Source organism: Callithrix jacchus, chromosome 7 (genome assembly GCF_049354715.1).
Source record: "Callithrix jacchus isolate 240 chromosome 7, calJac240_pri, whole genome shotgun sequence".
In the NCBI taxonomy this organism is placed as follows: domain Eukaryota; kingdom Metazoa; phylum Chordata; class Mammalia; order Primates; family Cebidae; genus Callithrix; species Callithrix jacchus.
The window spans coordinates 107,296,404-107,315,516 of record NC_133508.1 but is presented as its reverse complement, the minus strand read 5'-3'; the positions used below and the strand labels follow the sequence as shown (position 1 = coordinate 107,315,516).

At 36.1% G+C, this 19,113-nt stretch overlaps 1 protein-coding gene across 26 annotated transcripts in view; it reads right to left on the bottom strand.

Annotated features, from left to right (window-relative positions):
- LRRC7 (leucine rich repeat containing 7) overlaps positions 1–19,113 on the bottom strand; it is a 597,290-nt gene that overhangs the window by 79,878 nt on the left and 498,299 nt on the right. For 10 of the 26 annotated variants that reach the window (XM_078332210.1, XM_078332215.1, XM_078332225.1 and 7 more), the window contains 4 exons: positions 17,750–17,950; positions 10,865–10,976; positions 10,473–10,653; positions 7,325–9,005 (listed from right to left, as the gene is read on the bottom strand). In XM_078332210.1, coding sequence (XP_078188336.1) covers positions 7,325–9,005; positions 10,473–10,653; positions 10,865–10,976; positions 17,750–17,950 — 2,175 coding nt within the window. Of the gene's footprint in view, positions 1–3,014; positions 3,156–7,324; positions 9,006–10,472; positions 10,654–10,864; positions 10,977–17,749; positions 17,951–19,113 lie in introns of all 26 variants that reach the window. The other 16 variants (XM_035251839.3, XM_035251845.3, XM_035251840.3 and 13 more) reach the window with 3 other exon arrangements.

Here is a 19,113-nt window from a genome sequence, read left to right as displayed (position 1 = left end):
GCTGCAAAGTAGTCTTAAGGACCTGAGATAGTAATTTTCATTATCTTAAGTAGAAAGACAAACATGTTATAATAGATGTTCATGCATTTCTAAATCAAAGTTAAATAATTTTTGCCTATCTCCTCTCCAGGGGAGAAGGGTTCAGGGAAACTGAACCTCAATTATGGGACTTGTTAGCAATGGTCAGTGGAGCCCGGGAGGAATAATTGGAGAGACTGCATTTTAAAGAGAAGTTGACTCTATAGTGTTGCAGAAAAACTTAACAAATGTTCAAATGAAAGCTCTGTCCAAGAGACATATCTAGGCACAAAAGTGAAGGGACAGAGGCTTAGACTGGAATTTGTGGGACGAAGCAGAGCCCAGAGCTATTATTGCAGCTGATTAACTATCCAGTGCCTGAAAAGGTTCCTGCATTGGTGATGGGGTGGGAAAGCTGTCCCAGATGCCTAAATGCTTAAAGTTTATGGACCTTACACTGTTAAGTTTTGGATCATAAATCTTTTGGGGTAATGCAGTACTTGCCCTGCCTGTGTATCTTTTTCCTCCCTTGCCTTCTCTATTTTTCTTCTTTTTTTTTGGTGCAGATAATAAAATATTGATGACAATTTATTTTGAGGTGGAGTCTTTCAATATTTAAATTATTCTTGATTTGCAATTAATGTACCTTGCAAAGAGAATTAGTTTTGGTCATCTCTGTGCTCAAATGAGGTTGGATGAAAGTCCTCAACCATAACTCTGCATTATTTCTTCTTAGAGTGCACAGTAATAGTAAGTCCATTCTCTAGGGTACCCCAAAGACATCAGAAAATTAATATACTAACACAGTGATACCTAATTTACATCTGGAGAATAATTTAGATGTTAGGAAACACTGTTTCAAGTGTATTGCCATTTTTTAGATACTGTATATATCTATATTATAATATAGATTGATAAGTAAATATGGCCACAAATTAAGCAAAATTGGAGCATCTTCATATAATATAATTTCAGGGGGGTTCAGGCAATAGTTTCCTTCATACTAAGATCTCTTTAATCTGTTCACTGAATTTTGAAATTCCATTTTTTTAGTTTAAAGGTTTAATACGGTTTGGTTGTATTCCTACCCAAATATCACCTTGAATTGTAATAATCATGTGTCAATAATCCACATTTGTAATAATCCACATTGTCTCTACCTGGTGGGTCCAAGTGGAGATAACTGAATCATGGGGGCAGTTTCCCCCATACTGTTCTCTTAGTAGTGAATAAGTCTCATGAGATGGTTTTATAAACTATAGATGGGAGTTCCCCTCCACAAGCTCTCTTGCTTGCTGCCATGTAAGATGTGACTTTGTTCCTCCTCTGCCTTCCTCCATGATTGTGAGGGCTCCCCTGCCATGTGGAACTGTGAGTCAATTAAACCTCTTTCCTTTATAAATTATTGAGTCTCAGGTATATCTTTATTAGCAGTGTGAAAGCAGATTAATACAAGGATTAATTTCTATTTAATTGGCAAGCCCTATAAGAAAGATGCCTATTTAAAGTTGTGATATTTCATCTATTCCTTAATTCAGTTAAGTTCAAGGTCTTTTTGAAAACTGGTTTCATTAGAGAAGAGGATGTGAGCCTTGGGCATCTGAGAGGACATGAAGAACAGGTTCGATTATAGTAGAAACTCAAGTAAAAATAGTCATGCTGATGGTGTGTTGGAGCCAATTTGTACTGGCTCATGAGAGTCAACTGCACTTGAGTCTTCCCAATTCTAAGTTCAGTGACATTAAGTTGATACCTTGAAATTAGCCATAGGGAGAGTATTTATATTGCTGCCATTGGCAGATGCCACAAATCAAGGCCTTGTCTTTCTCCTTGGAGAGAAAGTTACCAGCACTCCACTGGTCCTGCAGTACAGACTGAGTACAGCGAAAACAACATTCAAAAGTTTTCAATTAGTGTTTTTTTAAAAAAAGTAATGGTGAGTGATGAAAAAGCTGTGGATATAAAGGTCTTCTTGATTTTGTTATTCTACTCACAGTATGAACCAAACTACCTACAGTTTGGGAATGTTATTCAAAAACTAGGTTAACAATAAAACAGGAATTTGAGGTCTTCTGACCCTCATTTTGATGGGGTTAGTCGTATGTTCATTCATTTTGTTAAGAGAGAAGAAGTGTTTAGAAGTTACTGTCATTCTGTTATCCCTACTTTGCATTGCTTTTTTCATAAAAACTTACCAGGCCAATGACTATATAAATATATAGGCACAATGGCATGTTGTGAAAATGACTCACTGGTTTCAACTAAAATGTAACTAAGGCAGAAGGCATTAATCGATTTAAATGTATTCTCAGTTTTGTCTGAAACAAACAGAAATGTTCTTTTAACAATGGAATTGTTTCCTCTTTCAGAATATTCCCTTTCAATGTGCCTACATTTTCATCGAATACCATGCAAACTTGCTACTTTTCCATTAACCTAGTTTCCTAAGTCACAAACTTTTTTCTCATATTTTACTTCTGTTATATTTCCTGCAAAAAAAAAGGCTGAAGAAGAATTTATAAGTACCAGCTACTTAATTCTCTTCCTAATTTAGGATTCTGTGTCTTTTCCAAAAATTTTATTGAAATCCAGTAATAATTTTGACCTCTGTTCTCAGAATGCATCACCAGGAGATGACAGAGCTATCTCCAAAAAGGTAAAAAACATATATAAACACAAAATAAAGAAAAACAAAGGAGGAAAAAAGGAAATGAATGATAAGAAAAATGAAGCTTGAAGCAACACAAAAAGCCATGTACCTGCTCAATCCAAAAAGCAAAGCTCAATCCAAAAAGCAGGAACCTGATGATCAGTCCAGCTACAAATATTCATTTAGTGGCTAAGAATTCAGGCTCTACATTATTTGCCCTTGTGCTTTTTGGACTCATAGGAAACTATAGAAAGCAGGGTTGTATGTACAGCCTAAACACATTAAGTGAACAAACAACATTAATTTGCTTTGGTATGCTGACACATGTAGGGCAGTCCATACTTACTTTATGAAGAGGTAGTTCTTGATGATCAAATTTAGACTTAGTCTGCAAGTTTAAAGTCATGCTTCTGCCTGCATGCATTGCTGAAATACCTCCATAGGGCAGCATGCCAAGGTTAACTGTATTGTGTTTGTAAGCAGCATTCTGAGTAGAGGAAATAATCATGTGACAGGGTGTGAACACATGCTCAACAAACTGATAAATTACATGAACATGTTTAAATTTATAACACTTAACTTTAAGCAGGCAAACAGTAACTTTTTAAAAAAAACATGCACTTGATCAGACAGAAGCATACAGTAAACAGTGTTAGTTATGCACATAATGAGTACCATCCAAAACTACAGAAAAGACAAAAAGCAAAGAAGATACATTCTGTTTTACATCTGCTGCTAACTCAACATCATAAATTCTATTTCTTACACATCATGATAGTGGTGACTTTGGACAAGTATTATTCATCTGTGGTAGTCTGTTCATTTAAAAATTTCAACAGTGAGATCTTAAATTTTACCAGCTGCAGATCTCTGGTCTCTTTCACATTGTGAGATCATCACATATGGAAGACAAATATTAGTTTTTAATTCTGCCTTAAGGTAAAGCATCGCAATGTTAAAGCCAAAATCAGTCCCCTATATTGCTCGGTCTGTAGGCTTAATTACAGCCACTCAGAAAAACAGCTGGTCAAAAAATGGCATTTGAGCTGACCATAGGCTAGATTGAATTTACTTGTTAAATCAGTTAAACCAATAAAATACATTTTATGTGGATCCAAATATTCTATTTTTTGTTTCTTAAAAATTATATTTTAAACTAAAGAAATTTCATAGTAATATTAAAGCAAATATAATTTATTGATTTATTAATACTATTTATCTAATATGTCCAATACCTATAGAACACTTTGGTGGTATTTGCATTTAAGGGACTGATAATTTTTTCCTTTAAACTTTACTTAAAAATTAAATGTAAAATTTTAGATACTCTGTCATCAAATTGTTTCCACCAGTACAATCTCCTCTTTCAATCTACAATGGAAATGTAATAATTGACAACATTTGGCCCCTTTAAGTAATTCTCTCATTTTGGAAAAAAAAAAATCACAGAAGTTAACTTAGTATGCTTTTGTTAAACCAAATACCACTGAACACTAACAGCAGGCAGCTATTCTATTCTGAGGGAATTACTATCAAAGTAATGATTTTTAGCATCGAAGTTTTATTGAGTGAAGCTGAAAGATTATTATACTCCTGATGGCGTGCTTTTCTTCCAGTCATATTTGTTACGGATTCATCATTATTTCATACAGAGATTTTCCATTGTCACCATGCCAAAACTGAAAAAGACATGAACATCTCAATCTAGCACTTGGAAAATTCCTTGAGGTTTAAAATTCCTCCAGTCTAGTGCTCTCTAAGCTCCTATAGAATGGAAGCAGTCTCAGACATATGGGTTCATGTTTCAAATTCCCTGTCACAGTGTGGCTCTGCAGTGAAAGCATGGGCCTTACAGTTAAACTAAAAGACGAAACAAGCATCTTTTATCTAGGGTACTTGTTGGAGCTGCTTCTTCAAGGTCAACACTTAGATCTTTCATCAATGTTATGTTGAACTGTTAAGCTTATCCAACATCCAAGTCTCTAGGCAATTGTCTTTTATGTGGAATGGACAAAGATCTTGTAATTTCCAGTGTAACTATTTGGTTTTCAGGGTTCAAATGACTCAATTAAATTTCACTGGAAAGAAGCACATTATTTCTATGGTGCAGTCTGCCTTTGGACAGAATGTTAAGCAGCACAGCTATGTCAAAACTAGTTTTACATAATGTCTGTGCTTCAGTACCTTGAATTTGTCTTGTTGAGTAGCTGGGAAGTTTTATGAAAGATATAGCCTGAATAGCTCAGTTAACTCAGCTGAAAGATAGAAAGAAATGTGACTTGGAGAAAACAAAAGAAAGAGCTTCTAGGATCTGATAGCTCAAAGCGATAGTCTAAGGTCATTTAATTTATTGGAATTAAGTGAGAAGCTATTGAATGTACATTGAAATTGCTTTGAAAAATAAAAGACACCTAGGGAACTGTACACAAACAGAGGCTATAAGAAGACCAACTAAGAAAGGAAGTGTCGTCACAGCAATGAAAAAATACGCGAGTTCGCTTTTTGTTATCTGGGATATGCAGGGCCTCCAAACTTTTGCTGATTGAAATCTCTCTCCCCTAACCCGATGTTCCTGCTTAAAATTCTTGCTTCATCTAGAAGAGTTACCTACTTTTCAGTAGCTGGGATCAAAGGAGAGAAACCAGTGATCTGGACACCTGTAACTAAGTGATGGTACCAAATGCTTAGAATTTTATCTTTTCTTTTTCATTCTTTGTTTTCACTCATTCCTCTGTTGCCTCAAATTGCTAGTCATTGTACATATGCTCCAAAAAGCTTCTTACAACCTTTCTTGACTAGTTCATCTTACCCTGTTATGTATGGTCGTGTCTACACAAGGCCAGAGTTCCCAAACTGTACTGTATTATTTGGCCCCAAATATTTTCGCCCTCCAAGTTATCTGTCTACATGGAGGGTATACTTGAGGTAAGGCATGGTGACAACTGACCAGGTGTCTCCCACTGACAGCCAGTCATGAGGCTTTGATGAGGATCCCTTCAATGGGACTGAGCAAACCTATTTGAAACAGACATTCTGATGAAATATTTTGCAAGGCAGAATCAGTTTCCACATTGAGACACCCACACCCACATTTATTAGTTAACTCTTTCCCTGAAAAAATTGTTTTCTTGTCATGTAGACACGACCTACAAGCAATATAACTATTTGAAAAGAGTAAATCTGTAAACATAAAATTCAGTATTAAAGAAATACACAATAAATGCAGTGACCTGTGCTTTTAGCAGGACACCAAATAAAATAATAAAACTACTGAGTGAGACATTGCAGTAGTATATTATTACCCAGATCCCCAATTTACGCTGAACATTCAACCCTAGAAAATGAGAACAAAAAGCCCCATTTTTACAAAAAGGATTTTTAAGATTCTAATATCAATGCAGAGCACATTAAGCCCTCTACACTAAAGCTACAAAGTATACTGAATGGCAATGGTCAATTAATAATAGTTCTAGAAAATGAAATATCAGGTTTCTTTTTCTCTTAGATTTGAAAAGCAACAAAATGTAATTCCATGCTTCATATGATTTTTTTTACTGTCCCCAATCCCTGTATATTACATGCTTTTTTGTGGCTTAATTGTATTTTTATTTTTTTTTCTGAGATGGAGCCTCACTCTGTCGCCAAGGCTGGAGTGCAGTGGCACAATCTTGGCTCACTGCAATCTCCGCCTCCCGGGTTCGAGTAATTCTCCTGTCTCAGCCTCCTGAGTAGCTGGGAATACAGGAATGTGTCACCACACCTGGCTAATTTTTTTGTACTTTTAGTAGATACAGGGTTTCACCATGTTGGACAGGGTGGTCTTGAACTCCTGACCTTGTGATCTGCCCACCTCAGCCTCCCAAAGTGTTGGTATTACAGGCATGAGTCACCACCACCACCATGCCTGGCCTATTGCGACTCAATTTTTAACTGAATTAGAATTAATTTTCTTTTTCGATGCAATATATACACTAATTTGTATGTTTGTTGTCTTCATAAAGACATCATATATTTTTGTTGTCTGCAGTATAATTTGAATTTAAACAGTTCTTTCTGTATAAAAACCAACATTCTAAATGCCAGGGTTTTTATTAAATAAAATAATGTGTAGGAGAGCATTTAATCCCTGCTTATTTTTCTGTTTCTTACTGGGAAGATTATTGCTCATTAGATATAATAACTGGTAGTCCCATAGCAGTAACTATGTGTAAATTCTATAAACAAATTAGGCCTGACTTTAATATAAGTGAGTCCATTCAGAAATGGGGGAAATATTCCTTTTATAGGTTTAATAAAAAAATCATACTCTTTAGGTCACTAGAGAACAGTTTTGTGTCCTAGGAGAGGCATTTTGCCTTAATGGCTAGAAAGCAGTTGAAGCACCATCCCCTCTAACGGTTGGAGTCAAATTCTTTCTTACTAACAATATTTAGGTTAGATTTGATGAATAATGCCCCTGCAGGTTATGAACTCTCAGAGAGCATTTAGTCATATCCATGAAAGACTATTATGATCCATTTCCCCCACAATATAAAGATAAATACTGATCATCTAATTCATTCACGTAGTTCATGCTTCCCTACATGTGCTTAGAAATGCCAATAAAGTAACACTAAAGGCAGGAGGGATATTCTTACAGAGAAACGCCAGACATACCCTGTCTAACCGTCTAGCTTCTATATGTCTAAGCAGCTGTTGTCTCCAGTCTGCAGGCATTTTACCACAGCTCTCCTCTCCCTTCACAGGAGTAGGCCTCGTCTTTAAATCACTGTTATCTGATGGCTTGTCACCATAGTTACCCAAGTTATAGTCAGATGGTATTTTTTCCAAAAGAGCTGCCATAGTAGGCCTAGCTGAAACTGGCCTGGTTTGGGAGGCACCGTAACTCTCTGTACTGTAGCTTCTTGCAGACAATGGCCTCCTCTGGGTAAGGTTTTTAACTGGAAAACTTCCCGCCTGAGCTTTCACTTCTTGATATGAAGGGTGTTCATCTTCATACCTGCCATTCCTTTTCAGGAACTGGGACTCAGTCACTGTAACGCTGCTTTGGCGATCCAGCCCTCCCCTATATGGAGGTCTGCCGTACCTATCAGTAGGGGGCAGCTCGTGAGGCTCATTGACCCTCCTAAACATGGCCATTTCTGTGGCGCTCACCAGGGAGTCGGCCCTTCTCAGGAAGCCTGCCCTGGCCCCTTGGCTTGCGAACTGGGCATTCACCACAGCATCCTCGTTCACAGATGGCTGAGAAAATGAAAATATCTGCTCCATCGGTGGGTATCCTCTGTAAGCTCTAGGACTGATCAAATCCTTGGCGATGTTTTTGCTGGCCTGTTGCATGTACTCAGGATTGTGTTGAAAAGGGGGTGGTATCCTCTTTTCGGCTTTCACTTCCACTGATCCTTGAGGATTGAAGCTTTGGTCAAATTGATAGACTTTTTTTGTCATAGAAGCTTTTTGCTGTTGTGGCCCTTTACTACTTCCGTAGGTGAGCATCTCATCATCCAGCATCGGGACTGACTGGCTTCGAGACATACTGGACATACCATGCTCTGGTCCCAGCATCTTATCTGGTCGTTCGTGGCTTCCTAAGTGATCACTCCCAGTAGCATAGTTTTCTAATGGTATGTTATACACTTTGTATGTACCAATGTCAATCTCATCGATACTCTGTGACTTTTTGAATTTATTGGACTTGATATCTTTCATTAAGGGAGAAAGCCTCTCTGTGCTTTTGCTAATTGAAATAACACCTTTAGAAGATTCCGGGCGGCAGTGGATTTGAGAAAAGACATTACTAAGACTCCTGTTGGGATTGGAATCATGATACTCCCATGGTACACCTGGAGAAAAAGGACTAGGTATTTCAGTAGATTCCTTTATATGTTCTTTCCTCTCAGGCAATGGGCTAGTAGTGGGGGTTGTCTCTAATTTGGAAGGAAAAGCGGTCCTGTCTTCAAACGGACTAGGGGTTCTGGTCCAATTCTGCCAAGGATTGGAAGGAGGCACTTCTGTTTCTGGTGTGTGTCTGTGTGTAGACTGCTCGAGTTCCAGGGGAACACCAACAATCCTATCTTGCCTGATCAAAGGCCTGCGTCCATGCGAAGATGTGCTTCTAGATTTCGAACTTAAGAGGGGATTACTGTTGGCATTCTCGGCGGTGGCTTCCTCAGCAACAAACCCTGTGTTGTCATAATGTGAGCCATCAGTCCAGTTGTCAGTGAAAGCATCACTCATTGGCAGCCGGTCAGGACGCTGTGGTATATTCCCTGGGGGAACAGCCTCTCGCTGACTGAGTAATGGCTTTGCATCAAGAGGTTGTGGGAAAGATGGTGCAATCCTGTGAACACAATGGGAAGAAGAAATTGAAAAGGACAAAGAGTTGGGTCTTTGGTAGAAAGAGAACAAATAGGAAAGAAGGCCATCATCCTTTGTTTAACTGTTCAATAATTGTCACTTGACTTATGATTACGATAGTATTATAATTTCATATTAAAAAATCCATCCCTTTACCCGGCTTTAACTTTTACTTTTTCCTAGAAATAATCACCTTGTAATATACTATATAATTTACTTATTATTACACGTATTGTATATGGTCTTGTGTCCTCTGCTAGAATGTAAACTCACAATGGTAGAAATATTTTTCTCTGCAGGCCTACACTAATACTTGGCACACAGTACGTATTAAATAAATAATTGTTGAAAGAATGAATGAAGGAAATATGTAGTTCTTAAGTAATGGTCCTGAAACCTGACTGATAATTAGAATCATATAATTCCTGATACCTATTTCTGGAGATTCTGATTTGGTACATTTCAAATTATTGGTGGAGAGTACCTTTCTTACACATGCTTGTTGTATCTAATGAAGCTAAATTGTCTTCAGATAATTTTTATTTGAAGGTCAGGTTTTGAAGACACTAAATGCTATTGTATAGGGAGCATATTCAGATATCTTTTTGTAGAATGTAAGTTATATTACGACTTTAGATCACTGGCATGTTTATACCATTGACCATGTTATTTCTAGCAGATACTCAAATGATGCAAATAATGAATTTACAATCTGAAAGAGTTAAGGCTTTTATTATGAGCATCAATGAATAGGAAAAGTTGCTCATGAATTACTAAAGAAGACATTGCCAACAGTGGCAATATTATCAGCAAAATATGAGTAAAAGTTATTGACTACCTATATCATATGACAATTTTAATTTGCTATATGTAGTGTAAAACACAGCAACAAGTTATAAAATGAAATTAGAACTGGGAAAATACTGCCTTATTGAGTCACTTTATTGTGCTCAGTGTGTGATTTTTGTTTTTTCATCTGTAAAATTAGACTAATATAAAGGAGGAGGCATTCTGGAAAGATTAGGTGGTGATAAAATTATGATGATGATGATGATAGCAATAAAAATTAATTGAATATTTACTCTGTATCAGGCACATAAATGCTTTACTGGCATTTTATTTTAATCCATAATGCCATTTTGTATGGTAAAACATCCATGTCTCATCAATAAGTATCAGTGAGCAAACACAATTTTTTAATTTTTTAAATGTTTTGTTCTACCATCTCATCCTGTTACCTCCTACCATGTTTTCCTTAACCAATGGCCTCACCCTGTAAGGTGGATTCATCTGTTCTTGGCAATCCCAGGTGAACATTTGCTTACCTGCCCCTTCTGTCTTCTATGCCACTTGTGTGCTGAGTACAATTCCAAAATTAAGAAGATTCCATTTTTTAAAAAGTTGCTGAAAATAAACGTTTGGGAACAAAAGGAGGGAATTCCAAACACACCTGTTACCCCACAAAGAATTATGTACTGCATCTTTAGCTGTTGTCTGCAAGGACCCCACTTTAACCCGGGTGTTAGAGGATCCTGAGGAAGCCTGGGAAGGCGAGTAGTCTGAGTAAGTGCCTGAGGAAACACTGTTATTCAGACAGTGAGTTTTGTCAACTTCAGACTCATCAGTTGATTCTGAAATTTAAAGGGGAAAATGTTATAATGCTTTGACACTGACAGTTACACAGAAAAGCAAGTATGAAAAATGGAAACCATACCGATTAAGGTTAGAGATGCAAATTTGTAAAATATTTGTATAGACAATGGTGTATCATAATTTACAACTGGTGATTCATCATGCACATGCATTTGTAGCATATTTTTCACACTGGGCTCACAATGTTACCTTTTTTGTCCTTCCCTAGCAGAACAAGTTTGGGTGGGTACAGAGGGGTCTCAGCTAATGAAGGGTGAAGTTCCCCAATCCTCAATTCATTAGCTGGATGAACAAAAGAATCCTGAGAGATATAATAATACAGGACAAGGAAAGTAAACATTTTAACAATGGTTAACCGAAGCGGCAGTATCTTTATATGGCTCAGATTCAAAAATGTGACTCTAGAGTTCAATTCACTGTGGGGCACTGGGAGAAATAAACCGTATGTATCTCTGAGTTAAGCACTAAAAAAAGTTTTTTTCTAATGTAAGTGAGTCCATTTTTTGCATGTTGTTCATATGCCTGGCACTGTGCAATGAACTGTGGAGGTTCCAAAGAAAGACAAAATGCGGCCGGTGCCCTCTGGGAGTTTATAATCTAGTTGGAGAGATGAGATATAACTCATTAAAACACCAGACTGAATTATGATAAGTCATATATGAGCAGTACAATTCACACAAATATATATACATGTAATTGTTCTAGTGGTGAACTCTCTTAAGGGTTTTAAGAGGACAGTAAATCACTGCCCAGTTAAGATTTTCTTTTTTGTCATCTCTAGCTGTATTAATTCACTGTCGGGTCCTATAAATTCTGCCCTTCCCACTACTTTCCTCCTAACTTTTGACTGTTTCCCAAGAGATCATCTCCTCAATTTCTCAAGTTCCATCATGGCTTTTCCCAAAGGTTCCTGGTTTTCTCACATCTAATCTAGGGCACCAAATCCTCATTCTATATTTCTTATTTGAGTGTAATGAGCAATATAGATACACTACTATATTATATTGTCATAATGACAAATAAACATGTAGAAAACCCATGAATTTTCAACTTCCACCATTTAAATTACTATTCTCAGTTAACCAGGTAGTGCGGAGAGCATTAGGGAAAGGTAAAATACCATATTTTCACTTACTTCTAGATATAAAAATGCCATATTTATGCCCATAAGTATGTATTTATGCATAGTAGCTACCATTATGTCTTATTTTCCCCCAAGATTAATTTTAATTCAAATAAGAATTTTTCAGCCTTTTTTTTTTTTAGATGGAGTTTTGCTCGTTACCCAGGCTGGAGTGCAATGGCGCGACCTCGACTCACCGCAACCTCTGCCTCCTGGGTTCAGGCAATTCTCTTGCCTCAGCCTCCTGAGTAGCTGGTATTACAGGCACATGCCACCATGCCTGGCTAATTTTTTGTATTTTTAGTAGAGACGGGGTTTCACCATGTTGACCAGGATGGTCTCGATCTCTTGACCTCCTGATCCACCTGCCTCAGCTTCCCAAAGTGCTGGGATTACAGGCTTGAACCACCACGCCCGGCAGAATTTTTCAGCTTTTTAATTCATTATTATCTTGTGATTTTGGAGCCCTAATGCAAAATACTTAGAAATATTTTGTTAAATCAGAGAAAAAATATACTTGAGGACAAAAATATCCTAAATTTAAAAAGTCCTGTCTTTAATCAGTTGGTATAATGAACAGGCAGCAACTCTTACTATAAATATAATATATTGCCAAGGACCCCATAGTGACATGCTCAGGTCTTTGGTTATTGCAGAGAAGCATGTCCATTTCTTTAACTCTTGGTTTAAGTTGGGTCTTTTCGGATTCTTTTGGCTTAGGTTTGTATGGAAATACTTGCCTGAAAAACCTGGTTATATCTGTTACTTGTAATTTTTTTAAAAATTAGAATATTTCAATAAAAGAAAATGGGAAGATCATTTAGTCTAACACCTTTGTTTTCTAGAGGTGGGTTCTGAGACTCAGCTTAGGCCTAGGTTACACAAATGATTAGATAAAGATCCAGTACTGTAGAAGGACTCTGTCTTGGGCTCCATTCCAGTGATCTTTCCTTACCTTGTGCTGCCTCCTGGTGAGCTCAGCTGTGAGCACATGAAGAACTTAAAACAAGGTACAAGTTGCAAAGAGAATAGGAAAAGGAGTAGAATCGAACATTCAGAAGTTGAAGAGGCTAAATTTGCTACTCAAAGGTCTTCTATGGGATATTGTGTATGCCATATTGCCTATCCTAAGAAAAGCTCATTTCTCACCTGGGCTTCATAGAGCAAAGCTAACTACCCAACAAGAAATACCAAATGTGGGTGAAGGGGAGAAAGCAAACAAAACACACTGCCCTGTGTGTACCTATGCAACTGTATTGCATGCTCTGCACATGTACCCCAAAACCTAAAATGCAATAAAAAAAAAAAAGAAATTAACCACTGACTTTGTTTTTATAAATTCTTTTATAAAGGCCATATTTTCTTTATTTTGATTGATTTTGAAAATTATTTCAGAGGCTACATTTTCTTTATTTTGATTGATTTTAAAAATTATTTCAAAGATTTAGCATAAGAAATGCACGACAAAGTTTTAGGGTGACAGAATGGAGGATAAATGCATTTACATTCCTTTGGAAAAATTTATAAGAAGATATGAGTTTGAGAAACAGTACCATGAAAGGCATAAAACATGTTGACTTGCCAAAAAAATCTGTTACAAGGTATCATATTTCCATCCTATTTCTATTTTTATATTTTATTAGTCAGGCTACCTTGGGCAAGTCAGTGTATTTCTCTGGGCATTATCATTATCAAAGTGAACGTAATCAGTAATAAGAATTAGTGCCAATTCCTGTCTAGTACTAACATTCTATGAATCTAAAGGTAAGTTATTTGTTGATATAATAATTTAAAAATATTTCTATGATACCTAATTACAAGAGTGGGAATTTTGTTTTATTCAAAAAAAAAACAAAAATAGAATAGAAACACAGAAAAGCAAACCAACTAGTTGTACAAGCACAGGATTTTAACATAATTACGGGTTTTTCTTTTTTTCCTCTTATGCTCTGCACATTCAGTCCTCAGGTCATCTTGTTGGCATTGATTAGGTTTTCAAACTTATATACCAAAATTATGACTGGAACTCTGCATGGTAGCTCTGGTTTGACTCAGGTTCAAGTTTTTGATCCTGTTCAAGAATTTCTGTTGTGAATAGAAAACAGCCTTAGTGACCAAGCAGAGAGGATGATTATCAGCTAATTATGAACTTGTATTTCTTCTTAGAATAACATTATTGAGACAAGAATGATGAATTTGCACTGATCCAGGTAGATTCTCCTACCCTATGACAAAGTGATGATGATGATGATGATGACAATGATGATAATAGCCACAAATTACATGGCACTGATTACACCTGCTGCTGTGCTTCTATACTAAACACTCTATCTATATTATCCTTGTTGATTATTTAAAAGACAACCTTATTTTTTATCATTATGTGGCATTAAAATTATTTATTATTATCATTTTTGTTCTGCAGATAAGGAAGTGGAGACTCAGTGAGGTAAAAAATCATAATTCTAAGTCACAAACTTAATAAGTGGTAGAGACAGGATTTGAACTGGGATCTGTGCTACTCACAGGTCTTCTATGTGATACCGTGTATGCTGTATTCTCTATCCTAAGATCAGTTCATTTCTCACATGGGCTTCACAAAGCAAAGTTAACTATCCAACAAAGGAAATCAATCACCAATTTTGTTTCTATAAATTCTTTTATAGAGGCTGGAGGAATTGAATTCCTTTGGAAAAAGTGAGTAAAGTTTTGGGGATTATTTCTATGGGCAAAGACAGAGGAAGCTTTTAGTAGAAAACCGAATTTAGTGGGATTCCACTGTAAGCACATTAAACCATATTTTCTTTCTTGTGAGAAGACAGAAGTGGGAGGGAAAGAAAAGGTAAAAATTTTCTTTTCCACACAATTGCCCTTCCACTGTTCAGACTACATCTTGGCTGCTTCTGCCATAAAGAAAAGAAGCCACGGGTAGAAGTCAAAGGAAAGAAAGCAAGCTTATTTCTGAGCTTTTGAGAGTCTAGGCCTAGCATGAATACAAGTAATTTAAGGAAAATTTTGAGGGTAATTGACAATTTTCTGTTACTGGAAGAAAGATGTTCCTCGATTGAGGAAAATTGAAAAGAATTGGGCTGAGTCTTCTAACAAAGGGAAAAATGCAGGACAGTTTTGGAAGTCTCTGCCTTCATGAAACTCATAGTCAAGTCAAGAAACAAAGTAATCATAACCGTTCATTATATTTAATGTGATAATATGACATGATAGAGAATATCAGAGGATCCAACTGATCAGGCTGATCAGGGAGGGCCTTCCTGCTGAGGTGACTTTTAAGCTGAAACTGGAAGGATGAGGAAGTGCTAGCCATATAAAGAAATCTGGGGAAAAGCAAATGCAAACTCCAGGAGGCATTATAAAGGGAAATCTTCCTGTCCTCCTTCCTCTTAGGGCTCTGCCAGCCCTGTTCTTTACCTGACATAATGTATGTTAAAACCACTGGCATATAGTTGGCAAAATGAAAGTGAGCAATAAATATTTATTTACCTTTCCTTTTTTCCCCTTAGTTGCATTTGTAGTCTTTTTACCTTATTTATCTTTTCTGTTTTCCACTTCTGGTCCTGCCTACCTTTATTTTTTATTTCTTTGGTTTTCTATATTTAATCACATGAATAAATATATAATGCAGTGTATAATACCCTCTTTCACAGCCTTGGCAGTGTGAACTAATAACAACGACACACACAAATGGAATACAAGTGCAAAACATATTATAAATGCTTAGTATGCACCGATCAGCTAAATGCTTGGTTATGTTCATATATTAAATCTGGACACTGAAAAATAGAGGGTGACCCTCACTTTGCAGTTAATTTGAGACAGGAGGATAATACAGAAAGCAACGGTTCCTTCCTGCTCTAGGTTGGTTAAAAGTTAGGAAGAGAAAATCTAGAATCTCAATTTTAGATAAAGTATTGAAATTACCAGTGAAATTTCTGTTGAAGAGGAAAAGCTTAGTAGAAGAAAGCTAAGAAAGGGGTGGTGCAAATTCACACAGACAAACTTTTAAAGCTCAAAGTTGAGCTTTAATCTTAGCCTTAGCAATAAGAAGTCACTGTAGTGTTTTTAAGGAGGGCAAGGAAATGATTAGAATTCTGTTTTAGAAAGATCACTGACAAGGCAATGAGGAGGCTGGAGACAAGAGAAGCCAAGAAATGGGTATTTTTTATAGTAATGCAGGACAGAGTTGAGAGCCTGAAGAGGCAGAAATGATACACTTAGGTGAAAATGCACAGGCTTTGGTAATTATTTGGAAGAGACAGCAAGTAGAGAGAAAGAAGGAAAAAGAAATCAGGACACCTCTCAAATTTCTAGCTTGAGTGAAATGAAAGATAATGGTGCCAGTGACATCAAAATTTGGAACACGAAAGTAAAAACAAAAGCAAGTTTGCAAAGGAAACATTAAATCTAATTTTGGATTTGTTACCCTTGACCTGATTGTGGGATACTTAAAAAATTTATTATTAAATTCATGACCAAATCCTCATCTAGCCCATCCCTGCATTAAGGCATCTTAGAATCTGATTTTATAGTAAAAGTATCCAGTTCACAGACTTTCATGACCACTAGCTTTTCTGATGTTAAATTGTGATTACAGGATATTTAAATATAAAATGTACATGTATACATTTAGTGTGTATCTGCTGAATGTTGGTTTCCTTCTTCTTTATATTGCAGCAATATCTTTGAGATAAAAGAACAGTCTGTTGCTTTACTATAATATATGCATAATATTTTGGAAAGAAAAAGTTTAATAATACTGATTTTATAAGCAAAAAACAATGAAAATGAATGTTCAGTTTTTTTTCCTTAGAAGTCTAGTTGTATTCCCTTCCTCTGGGGTAGGCTGGTACCTCTACTGGCAGATGTGCACACTATGCTTATTTTTGCTCAAGATCTTCCCTTTGCCTGGAATACCCTCTTCCCTTTTCCACTTTAACAGAATCACCCTAGCTTTAATACACAGTCTAAACTAAACTTGGAGCATTATATTCTCCATCACTTGACCAACCATGTGATCACATTTTACATAATATGCTCTTTAATTGTTTTATGTGTCTTAAGTGTATCTAGCTAGGCTTTAAGTTATTGGGGGATTATGGACACATTTTATATTTCTTTTCTTTCTCTCACAGTGTTTAGCACAGTGCTACACATACAGTTGGTGTTTAATAAATGCAACAAATTGATGCTCTGAAATGCAGATTTTTAAAAGAGTTTTGCCAGTCTAGATTTATTTTTGAGAAGTAGTTATGTGAACTTACAGATGTACTAATATCAATTATGTTTCTAATGAACATAGAAAGATGATAACCAAATTAGCTGAAGAGTTGATGAAATAGTAGAGGTGGTATAAGTGTAGTTGAATTCTTTTCAGACCACAAAATCAATAAGGATGAATTTCTAACTCATTCTAAAATATAGGAAATAGCTTCACATGACTAGATTTCATAAATCTAAATTTCAAAGTTATTTTCTTTTTATTTTTAATCAGTGTTTCCTAGAAAAGTTGTAACCCAAAGATAAAAACATTTTAAAAACTGTGTTCTAGATCTAATTAGGAATTTTATGGGATTTGGAGAATAGAAAATCTTGGATTAGTCTTTCTTAATGAATGATACAATAAAAGTTTGGGGTAGCCAAAATAATGTCACTAATGTGATATAATGCACTCACTGGCCAGGCCTTGTTGGGTGACAAACTTTTTCATTCTGTGTGTATTGGAACTTCTGGAGCTATGTTAATGATTTTAGGCCATGAGGGTATCATTTCTCTGTGATTTATTAAATGCAACCCTCATAGTTTGAAAAAGTGGAGAGATCATTTATATTTTAGGAAAAAAAATGCACTTATCAAGGAAGAGCTATTCAATTAAAAAAAGTATTTAAAATTCCAAAAAATCCAAACCACACTGGCAATTACCAATAACCTTCAAATACCTCCACTGTAATCTCCTTTGGGGCTACCGGCCACTTGTGTTCATATTTTTCTTTCACAGTTTGCTCCGTGTTAGCAGTTGGATTTGAATTCTCAACACGCACTCCATGGCTTGGCTTACCCACCAGATTTTGAACAGATTTTACCATATTCTTTAAATCCTCTGGGTAAGGAGTTGGATATCGTTTTAGGTTTATTTCAACCTAGAAGTTTACAAAAAGAAATTTAACATAAAGTAACTTCAGCAAGCATGTTCACAAAACTACTCCATTTTATATTCAGTAGTATAACCAAATGCAATACAGTGAGTGTTGAGCTGGCTGAGAAACTCTATTATAGAGTAGAATGCATAGTGTTCTCATATTCAGCCTTGTGGGACTTCTCACCCCTTCCCACCCTTCTGGATTATAAACTAATTTTGAATTATATTCTGTCTTTAGACCTACTCTATAGATGGCTGAAATAGCAGCAGGTCAAAACACTTAAGTGATTGGTAATGTGAAAAATTTAATCAAGTTTTCTCAGCTGCTTTTTTACTTTCTCTTCCCTATTTTAGACACTGTTCTCTTCCCTATTTTAATATTTATAAGTAATAATGTTGATAGTAAGAGTATCTTTTGAGTACCAATGCAGGTGATGGGAGGAGACCCCAAAAGATTTATGAGTCACATATTGAAAAATGGAGTGTTGACAATCTCTGCTGCCCAAAGAAGCATTAGCTTTATGTTAGTGTGTTATATCAAAAAGTAGGATAGCTAATTCTCTTTAATCCCTAAGTGAAAAAAATGCTTTAGGCTGGTTTTTATATTTACTTTGTACCCTAAGAAACATGCTTCTTGAGTAATATCTTATAATGAAGAGAAATTAAAAATTGGGACCACTTTCTAAGTTATTTTAGGTACATTTATAAATTCTGGCTTTTATCTATTCAGCTACTTATTTCCATTCTTGAATTCATTTTAAGGTATCAATCTAACTTCTTGGAACACATGTTAATGACTATTCTTAGCAATAAATTTAGAGAAAGAAAATATCAGATATTCCATATAGAGTATTTCACCATCAGGGGACTTGCTATACTATATTTAAAATAGAGTAAGCACAAGGTGTGTATGCTAAGTAAAAGGGGACTAGAAACAAAAAAGATTTACTTGGCCTGGCTTGTTCTGACAATCATGTTTTGCATCTGAGTAGAATCAACTCTAAAAAATGAAATGATTTATGTGATTGTGGTGGCTATGTGTCTGTGGAAAGTGTTTGTGGGGGTGGGAGACTAGGAGGAGAGAAGGTGAAAGAGAAGCAGTAAAAGGAAGAGGAAGAGTGGAAAAGGGAGAGAAAAAAAGAAAGGGGGGGGCATATCCACCCC